The 10392-nt window shown below is 32.0% G+C and overlaps 1 protein-coding gene across 1 annotated transcript; it reads right to left on the bottom strand.

Moving 5' to 3' along the window:
• Positions 1-3082: 3082 nt before the first annotated feature.
• On the bottom strand, positions 3083-9859 carry LOC136234088 (GDSL esterase/lipase At5g45920). The gene is made up of 5 exons (XM_066023853.1): positions 9443-9859; positions 9116-9340; positions 4291-4358; positions 4005-4169; positions 3083-3372 (listed from the first exon to the last, which is right to left on the bottom strand). The coding sequence occupies exons 1-5, from the start codon at positions 9539-9541 to the stop codon at positions 3201-3203; spliced, it is 729 nt and encodes a 242-aa protein (XP_065879925.1). The 5' UTR covers positions 9542-9859; the 3' UTR covers positions 3083-3200.
• Positions 9860-10392: the final 533 nt, after the last annotated feature.

Genomic DNA, 10392 nt, shown 5'->3' with positions numbered 1-10392 from the left:
GAAACTTCAATCCTCGGTTTGACAAAAAAGTAAACCACAGTCCTTTATCTGAAAATTAGTGAAACCACCTGAGTTTTATTTGAAATTTACCCTAGAATTATTTATGATGATATGTATTGTTGAGAATAATTTCGTTTCTCTTAATTTTTGTCATGTATTTTTTCCTCCTTGTAATAAAATTCGGGTCTAGGTTTTTGATTGGTTTGTGGAAGTGCCAACCTAGTTGGGCTCTTTGCATTCCAATAATCTAAGCATGTAATCCAACCTTTACTTAAAAAAATACTTTATATTAAAATATTAATTTGATCCCGTTAATTGAAAATGGTTCAATTGCAAAAGAAACACGAGATGAAATATATTTGAAAGTGAGATTCAAATTCTGGTGATATAGCAGTATTATACTCTGTAATTACAAAACAATCAGATGATGGAGATGCTCTTAGTCAAGAAAATTGAAATTTCTTATTTTCTAATATCTTTTAATTCCAATTTAACGAAAAAAAATTAAAAGATAAGATTCAAATTTATCTTATCATTTTACGGAAAGTGTATATTTATTTTTATTATACGAAATGGTATAATTTTACTCATAATGTTTTTAAATAATATCAATTTTATTCAAATCTAGCAGGAGATTTGAGCATATTAATTTATAGTTATTTGACTCACTATTTAATTGTTACACGTGACCTTTCAAATATTAATTATGTCGAATATATTTTTATATACAAAGAAGCAATTAATTAAACCGCTAAAATATCCACCTACAAGAGATAGTCGGGATGAGAACCGGGTACTCGAACAAGAGATGGGGCAACCTGGTTCGTTAACCGAAGAAAACAAAATACTCTAATGTATCGAATCAAAGCTACCAAGGATCTAAACACAACAAACAAAATTTCAACTACAGATTTAACATAAAAGTCAAGAATATTGAAATATGTAAGGAGATAAATCACATCTAAATGTAGATCATTGAACTAGTAAGGAGCTTCCTGAACTTCATCAGTAGGCCAAAAAAAGAAGATCTCATAAACAGACCCAAAAAACGCGTATGAACCAATATGGTACGGAGATACTGAATCCTGAAAAATAAAAGCAAACCTAGTTATGGCAATGAAGAAGATGTAACCATTGAAAATGTTATTTTTCCCTTTTTCCCTTCCTGTGGTCCACTACCTTTCAGGATTTCATCAGATCTGGCCATAGATGGTGATGCTCCTATGAAATGGAGAACACACTAAATTCCCTCTAGCTTGTGTTACAGAAACCAACTTCGTCGTGAACCTCCCTATGAAGAAACAAATCCAAAGGTGGTCACGGATGAAACGAAGAAAAAGAGTGAGAGTGAAAAGTATATCGGAGTAGGAAAAGAACAAGAGAAAGCAAGAAACCCACAAAGAAAAAAGAGTGAGAAGAAAGAGCATGTCAAAGAGGTGAAAACCCGGTGAAAGTAGGAAACCTGCTAGGAAGGAGCAAATCTTAGAGAGAATCCGGAGACTCTCTCATTAGAAAAACTTATATCTAATATGTTGACTATGATAGCTAAAATGTGAATAACTAATTTTAACACATATAAATTGATAAAAAAAAGAAAAACTATCTAAAATCTTTACAATATTATTAATACAATTACAAACAATCTGTCTAACAGTGTCGGTTTAACCATAAAACTACTAAAGCAAGAGCTTTAGGCTTCGTATTTTTTGAGGCACCAAAATTTATATTTATACTACATTTTTAATCCATAAAAAAGTAACATATAAATACTCAAAATAATAATTAACTTACTATAATACATATTAATAGTTACATAAAAAAAAATTAATTAATTTAATTAATATAAATTAGTTAACATTAACCACATTACTTTGTTACTTTATTTACTTATAAGACTTTTAACTTTCTTCTTTGTTTGTACTTTATACACTTAAAAGAGTTTGAGATTTTTCATCTTTTTTCTTCTAATACCATTAGAGTACATCTAAAATCCGTTAAAAGAATTTGAGCATTTTCATATTCTTTTACCATTAGATTTTAGAGTACACATGCCATATAGGCCTAGAAAAAAACATTATACAGTTCTTATTTTTTTTCTTAATATCATTTTCTATAAAACAAATACATATTATTACAATCATCTATAGTTCTTTGAAAAAACTCTCATTAATGTCATATTATCTTTTTTTTTTATGGATTTTTTTTATCGACTCGTGGTTTTTTTTTTCTGTGTGTTACTAATATTTTCTCTATTGCTTCCAAAGTAATAAGTTTTTCTAAACTAAAATGAATGAAAAAATTACTTAAAGCCAATTATATCTCAAAAAAAAATTTAAGGAGTTTACATCAAAGAAAGCTAGAAGAATAAATTTCACGTAGAAATATATATAATTTTCAAAAGGTCTCCTTTTAATTTTTTTTTTTCAAAATATCTAATTGAATAATTCGCTTTAGACTTCCTAATATTTAGAGACGACCCTGCTATCAAAATACACAAAACTACTTCAATTTATCAACAAAGTTATTTAAAACAATTTATCAACAAAGTTATTTAAAAAAATATGATGTGACATTTAAATAACAGTCCTACAAACCCTAAAATTTTAACCTCTCATGCTATAAGTAACACTTTTCAAAAGCAATAAAGGTAAATTTAGTTCTTTATTATTTTATTTTATTTTAATAATTTCCTTTTCTTAAATAAGATTAATTTGTCAGAAAAAGGGTGGCATAATTTATTTATTTGTTTGTTTTTACTACCATTGGATGAACTTACTTTGTTAAAATCTGACATTATCCAATGGTGGAAAAAACAAAGTAAACTTTACTTTATCAAAAACAAAGTAACCATAAAGAACACTCACAATCTAATATTAAGAACCTCTATGTACTAATTATATGAATTAAGGATCATAATATCATCACACTTAAACCTGATAGTAAATACCAATTTGGTTTAAATTGAAATTTAGTATCAATTCCGACAAATTTTAACAAATTGATCCAAACTTTTTATATTAAAACTGATTCTCTCTGGATCAATTTACCAATTTAATGGCTGAGTTAATACCTTTGGACTAAATTGATCTTGACTATAAACTTTAATTATATATTAAACTGAAGAAACACTGTTTTCAGCAAAAGATTAGGCATTATTGCAGGTAATTAAGCAGTATAGAATATGTAATTATAATTGTGATCTAAACTGATCTAAAATTGTGAAATGCCTTAAGTGGATTGTCAAGATCAATGTCAGAAATAAGTGGGAGATCAACTGGTATTGTATCTACACTCATTCCTTCTTCCTTCAGTTTTTTAATCACTTCTTCGAACACAAACTTGTTCCCACTCCACGTAAGGTGCAAACCATCCCTGCATTTCCACACAAAATAAATAATACAAATCTATCCTTACTTTTTTTTTTTTTATATAGTGCAAGTATAGTTTGACATGTTTTATATTGGTACAGATAAACTAATTATACACCATCCATATTTTACTGATTTTACCCTTGGCAAAGTGCCTATTCACTAAGTCTACCTAAGTTAATAAATAAAAACTGACAAAGTGTATAAAATGTTTATTGTATTACTCCAGCAGTGCTCACATGGATTTTAATGACCAAATGAATGGCTATTCACTGTTAGATCTATCTAAGCTTATTAAATTTAAGTCTTGGAATATTTTGAATCTCTACCATAGGATTTTAATAAGCTTAGATCTAACGGTGAATAATCAAATTCTACATGGTAATTAAGATTCATTTGATCAAAACGGTGTATCACTAATATAGTTACAAACAACCTATCAAAATGCATAAGATTGTTTCAAATTATCGACAAACTTATTTGAAAACTTGAATGTGACAGTTATGTAAGTCCGTTTAAATTTTCGGGATGAAATTAATCTTGGTTGTAAATTTTTTTACCGTTTTGTATGTATGCTACAAGTAAATAAGCACTACCCAAGACGGACAGAATGACAGGGATAAAAGTAGAGATTACCTAAGATAAGCCTTTTTCCAGTCAGAAGAATTCTGCATTTGGGTCCAAAGATCTACAACTGGACTTCCACATTCTTCTGCAACGCCAGCACATGCCTCGGCATAAGCCCCAACATATTCGTTTGTCCTTTCAGGCAGACCTTGGGGATTTTCAATGTAAGGATACCTGCAAATGTTTCAGATATTGTCCTTCATTCAAACTCCAACCTAACTGGACATTCTTACATGCTTTGCATAGACCAATACAACGTACGTAGTAACAAAGAAATGGTTGGGTATATTCTTACTTGAGGCGTGCATCATCGTCAATCGGCGGAGGAGTGATGAAAATAACTAAAGTTTTTGGCCATTGTTTCTGAGCCTCAACCAAAAACATGTTAGTTTCCAAGATCAAACATTTCTTAATTTTTTTTTTTTTTTTTTTGGTAGAAAAACATTTAGAGGGCGAACCTTGGCGCAACGGTAAAACGTTGTTGCCGTGTGACCAGAGGTCACGGGTTCGAGTCTTAGGAGCGGCCTCTTGCCAATTAAATTGGCAAGGGAAGGCTTGCCCCCAATACACCCTTATGGTGGGACCCCTCCCCGGACCCTCGCTCAGCGGGGACGCGTAATGCGACCGGGCCGCCCTTTTTTTTTAGAAAAACATTTCTTAATTTAAACAACCTCAATGCATCTAAAATTATATGTTTTTACGGTTCGAAATAAGATTTTTACAATTTTTTTTTTTGCTATAGCTAAAATACAAACTTCGAAATCGAATAAAATTAATTGGAAGTAAAACTTCAAAGATTTAATATATTGAAAATGAAAGATCAAAGACCCAATCCATTAAAATCAGAATGACCATGGGCTTTAGAATCAGTGGCGAGGCCACCAATTTACACTTGGGGGTTGATTTTAGCCCTCCGTCCACTGCAAGTTGGACGCAATTTCCTAAAGCCCATCCGCTAAGAAATTTTGGCCTTCAACACTCTTAAACTTCATTGTTTTAATTAAGACTTAACGTGAATTTTGGAAATTCTTAAACCGGACTGAATACCTACAAAGAAAGACCGAATTGAATTGAACCATTGATTTTTTCTTTAGGACCAACGCGAATTATATTGTTGACTTAATTAAGTACAATTCTGGAGATTTTCAAAATCCTAATATTAGTGAATAAATATGTTTGAGATTTTAGAACCAGACCGAATATCGAAAAAAAATCAAAAACAAGATTGAACCGTTTAATTTTTTATAGGACCAAATCGAATTATACCGTTAACTTTATTAGATATAATTCTTGAGATTTTAAAATTCTCGAATTGTACTGAACCGTACTTACTCCTATTTTTAGTGTGTTGGATGCTAAAAAAAAATTAGAATATATTTTATAAGTAACACACTAATCTTTTAAAAATTATAAACCTTGTAAATTTTTATTTTTGGTACTAAATACAAATAATTCATTTTATTGAGCCTTTTTACAAAAGAAAAATATTAGAATATGAATATTTCAAGTGGGGCCTGATGAGTCCACTTGAAGTTGCTATTATCCCCTCCACATAAAAACATAAAGAAAAATTCTCTGCATGCATTAAAAATCACAAACTTTTAGAACTCCTTCCAAGGAAAAAGCAATAATATTAATATATGAAGAAAAGGTCAAAAGGATCACTTTATTGTGACCAAGGATACATCAACCTTTTAGGCCAAACAATTAAAAATTCCCCAAAACTTTAATATAAAACCAAAAGGACCATAATAAGACCAACAACCCCAAGCATGTCTTTATAATACTAAACTAAACCCACTCAAAACCCATCAATGTCCATCATGCAACACCAGACCTAATGGTCCCATTCCCTTGTTAAAGGCAAAATGTATACAATTTAAAATAGGCTTAATACATCAGACTCTGTAAGAATGACTTGACTTGAAGAGTATATTATTGACCCTCTAAACTTACTTAGGGTCTGTTTGATTTACCTACTGTTTATGATTGCAATGCTTTTGTAGAAAGCTACTTTTCAGCTATGAAAGACACACAAAATCTAAAACTCTACTTTTTAAAGTGAAAAGTCAAACAAGAGGTGAAAAGAGAGTAACCAAACACACCTTAAAATGATTCATTAGCTTCCTAAGTCCACATGACAAAACAAGAAGTTTGGACAAGTTAAAATGGGTGCGCCAGAAGCAACTTTAGGAGAACAATATGTCAATTTAAGTAAGTTTATATTCGTAGGCCAGTCACGACGCTGAGCCCATCCCTCGAGTCTAAAAGCGGGAAAGTTAAGGGATCTGATTTGGAAAACCAGATAAAGTTTAAGGGCATTCTCGACTGTGGATTTTTTTCTCTCTCTTTACATACTTTCTCTCTCTACTAATCTCTCGCTGACTTGATTGTCAAATTGTTCCCAGGACCGTTCCCGAAACAAGTTGGCCAATCTAGTAGGCCAGCTACGATTCAGTCTCACTTAATACCTTGTCATCGGGTAACATTAACGTTTATCCTATGATGCACGGACACGCCTGAATCATCACGTATCGCAGGGACACCGTGTCGGGGCCGTGTCAGTAATTTCGGAAAGTTGGACACGCGTATCAGTGAAGGATACGCGTGTCCCAGGAAAAAAACCCTAATTCTTCAAAACCGAAAAATCCTTTCCGATTCCGATTACATCCTTTCCTATTCCGTTCATCTCCTTCAATAACCGATTACATCCTTTCCTATTCCGTTCATCTCCTTCAAAACCGAAAAATCCTTTCCGATTCCGTTCATCTCCTTCAATAACCGATTGATTCTTATTCCATTGGAGAGTCAGAAACTCCAAAGGACAAGGACAGGGGGATACCGTTCATCTCCTTCAATAATTTCGTTTATATGTATTTATTTAGTTATATTACAAAAAATCATATATAAAAATATATTTTTAATATTTATAAATTTGCCCCAATATTTTTAATATTTACACGTGTCCCCCAAGTATCCGTGTCCTGTGTTTTATAGAAATGACGTTTCCCGTGTCCGTGTCCGTGTCGGATACCGTATCCGTGTCTGTGCAACATAGCGTTTATCCCAAGTGCTATTTAACATGTGGAAACACGGATAAGATGTAGTCAATGAAAAATGAGATACATATCACTTCATTGAAAAATGATTTAGGTAAGTTGTAGAATTTCTCCTAAAACACACTTTACATACACTTGATCCAAGAACAACCAATAACATAAACTAGACATAATGAATTATGAATTCCATAGAAATGGCTGCGTTTGAAAAGAAAAAACTAAAGAGACAGCCTTTTTGAGAAAGATGGGAGATTTCAGAATTTTGTTGTTACTTTCCTTTCAGAAGCAATAATAATAAGAGCCAAATGGCCAACAATAATAGCGACAACTGGACCTCACCCACCATACATTATGTTTGTCACTCATACCCCACTTTTCATCTATCAATCACTTAAGACTATAGTTCTGTCAACCCAATACCTTGTTATTTCATTATCAATATCTTATGCTAAACTGTATACAAAATCATCTCCCTACCTATATCTTATTCCACCATTTAATCACTAATGGATTGTGATTTTCCATTAAAGGATGATTTTTGGGCTATCAGATAGAGCAATAACTTGACCTTGACCTAAAGTTTCACAATTTTTTATTATGCATGTGTTAGGAAGAATAGTTGATTTTCGTCCTAATACATCCCTAGCCATTCACTTGTCCATAAAATGAACTATTAACCTATAAGTCTACTTAGTAAAGTAAGTGGAAATTTTCAATAATTGAAAACAAGTTCAGAAAATTTAAAATGTTAATGAATCACAGTAAACAAGATTTGGGATTTTAAATCAATTTAAAAAGTTCAAAGGAGATTCCCCACTCCGTCAAAATTTAGTCCTCATTGGTAGGTGATCTGTAAATTTCACTGTAAACCCTCATCGAGGTCTGTGGTTTGCCCTTGGGAGTGGGTAGACCTACCCTTACCTAAACTTTACTATATCAAAAAGGATCAATAAGTTCGCTTTATACAAGTCCAGAGTAAATGGAACTTTTAAAAAATATAAGGGTGAGATAAGGTACAAATTTAACCCTATTATTATTGGGGAATAAATTTCCCTATTATTACTGGGGAATAAATTTAAACTTCACATGCAGAACAATGCATTTTTAAGACTAATGCTTATCACATGATGCAATTCAAAGTCTTGTTAAAAAAAAGAGTTTTTTTTCCAATGCATTTACATGCTTTGGCCACCAAGAAACCTCTATGATAGGCTTGGAATTGCCAAAAAAAAAAAAAAAAAAAAAAAAAACTTATTTTTCAGGCCTAATACATCATCAACCCCCTTGTCCATGAAAGTAAATTGGTTACCTGAACTTTTTATTAATGTCTTACCAACTCCCTAAACTTGCTTATTTTATATCACCAGCTCCTTAAACTAGTCCGTAAAAATAGATTAGCTCTCTGAACTTCGCAAGTTCCTCACAAACTCCCTGAACTTACTTATTCCATAGAAACTAAAAGCAAAAACCATGATATTAGCTATCGATCCTCATCTATTCAATCTATCAAATTTGCAACACTAAATCTCATAGTAGATTGAAAGATAGAAGAATTACTTCTCGAATGGATAAAGATGTATTTTTAGAATTTAGGTTTAATAAGTTTTTGTATTTAGTTGTTGCGGAACAAGCAAATTTAGAAAGCTGGTGAGACGGTGAGACACTTACAAAGTAAGTAGAGCTAATCTACTCCTATGAAGAAGTTTAAAGAAATGTTGATACGAAATAAGCAAGTTTAGGGGTATTTTTATAGACAAGTTTAGGGGTATTTTTATAGACAAGTTCAAAGAGCTAGTGTTCTCAATAACTTTTAAAATTGCACCCTCTTTTTATTTTTATTTTTATATATAAATTCACCCTTGCATTATTTTGAAAATGGTAATTAAATCCGGTATCATCCTTAAATAAAGTTATAAATTTTACACGTAACTGAATTTTTGTATTTGTAGAAATAGAAAAGACTAAGAATGTTCTAGCCTTGATTTTTGAAGATTGAGATTCACAAGAATCTGAATATGTGAAGTGAATCTATATAGTATAAAACAAGTAAAAAGTTTATACCTTGAAAAAAGAGAAGATGGAGTGTAGATTTTGCTTGTATTCAGAGATAGGCACGTGTTGAAAGGCAGAGCATCTATCGGGAAGGCAAGCATCATTAGCACCAAAAAACACCGTCACAGCTAATGGCGCAGGCGCACTTTCCACTGCCTCTGGAAAAACCCTCTCCACCACTTTCAAACCCCATCTTGTATTGTACCCACTATATCCTCTCAGCACCACATCCACCTGAAAATCAACTCAACAACACCCATTAATCATAAAAGATTCAATCTTTTTTATTTTGATCGCACAACAATTTCAAAAGAAACAATAAAATTAGATACAGACCGTACGATTGAAATGGTTAGCCAAAGAAGCACCCCAACCTCCATCAGCAAAGGATTCTTCAGTTATAGAATCACCAAAAAGATAAATCTTTGGCCTCATTTCAGCAAAATCTGAAATGGGTATTTCGTATTTGGTCTTGATAAAAGAAAGTGGGTGTTTTGGTGTTGGGTGAGTCAATGTTAAAGGCAGTAACTGATCATGTTTTAATGAAAAGGCAGGTTCTTTCTTAAATGCTCAACAAACCCTAAAAAGTATGGCTATGAAATTGAAAAGCTTAGATTGGGGATTCAGACAGAGTTGAGATTGATTTTCTTAATGTTGATGGATGATTTTGTGGTTTCGGATTTCTCAGTTTGGTTTCTGTAACTAGAGAGAGAGAGAGAGGTTTCGTTAGTTACAAGTATGGGCGTCTTGTGTTTCTTTCTTTATTTATTTCCAAACACTTCTCATAGACAGAGAGAAAAGCAAATGTTTTTTTTTGAAGGACCAGACTGACCCTAGTGAAGGACTAATATTACACACCACTCTGATAATTCCAAAGGATAAATTACACCCATGGCCATTCACCTTTAGCCAGTTTAACATTCTGGCTACTGAACTTCAATTTTTAACCATATGGCCAAAGCACTTTTTAACAATGGTGGCCACTCAACGCCTCAAAATGATTGTTGACGGTCTCAAAATAAAAAATTCAAAGAGTTAATGATATTTTAAGGAACTTTAATTCTTGAAAATTTTCGTTTTGAGGTCATTAAGATTTTGTTTGATTGGAAAAGAGTGTAAATTTTTAGAGAGAAACCTTCAAAATAAATGTGATTTTGAAAAATAAAAAACATAGTTTCAAGGTAAATGTCGTTCTAAATAACTTTAACTATTGAATATTTTCATTTTGAGGTCGTTAACGGTCATTTTGAAGAATTAGTTAAAGTTGAGTAGTCACTTGTGTTAAA

Source organism: Euphorbia lathyris, chromosome 6, assembly GCF_963576675.1.
Source record: "Euphorbia lathyris chromosome 6, ddEupLath1.1, whole genome shotgun sequence".
Taxonomy (NCBI): Eukaryota; Viridiplantae; Streptophyta; class Magnoliopsida; order Malpighiales; family Euphorbiaceae; genus Euphorbia; species Euphorbia lathyris.
Note: the sequence above shows the minus strand (reverse complement) of the source record. Positions and strands in the feature narration are given on the sequence as shown.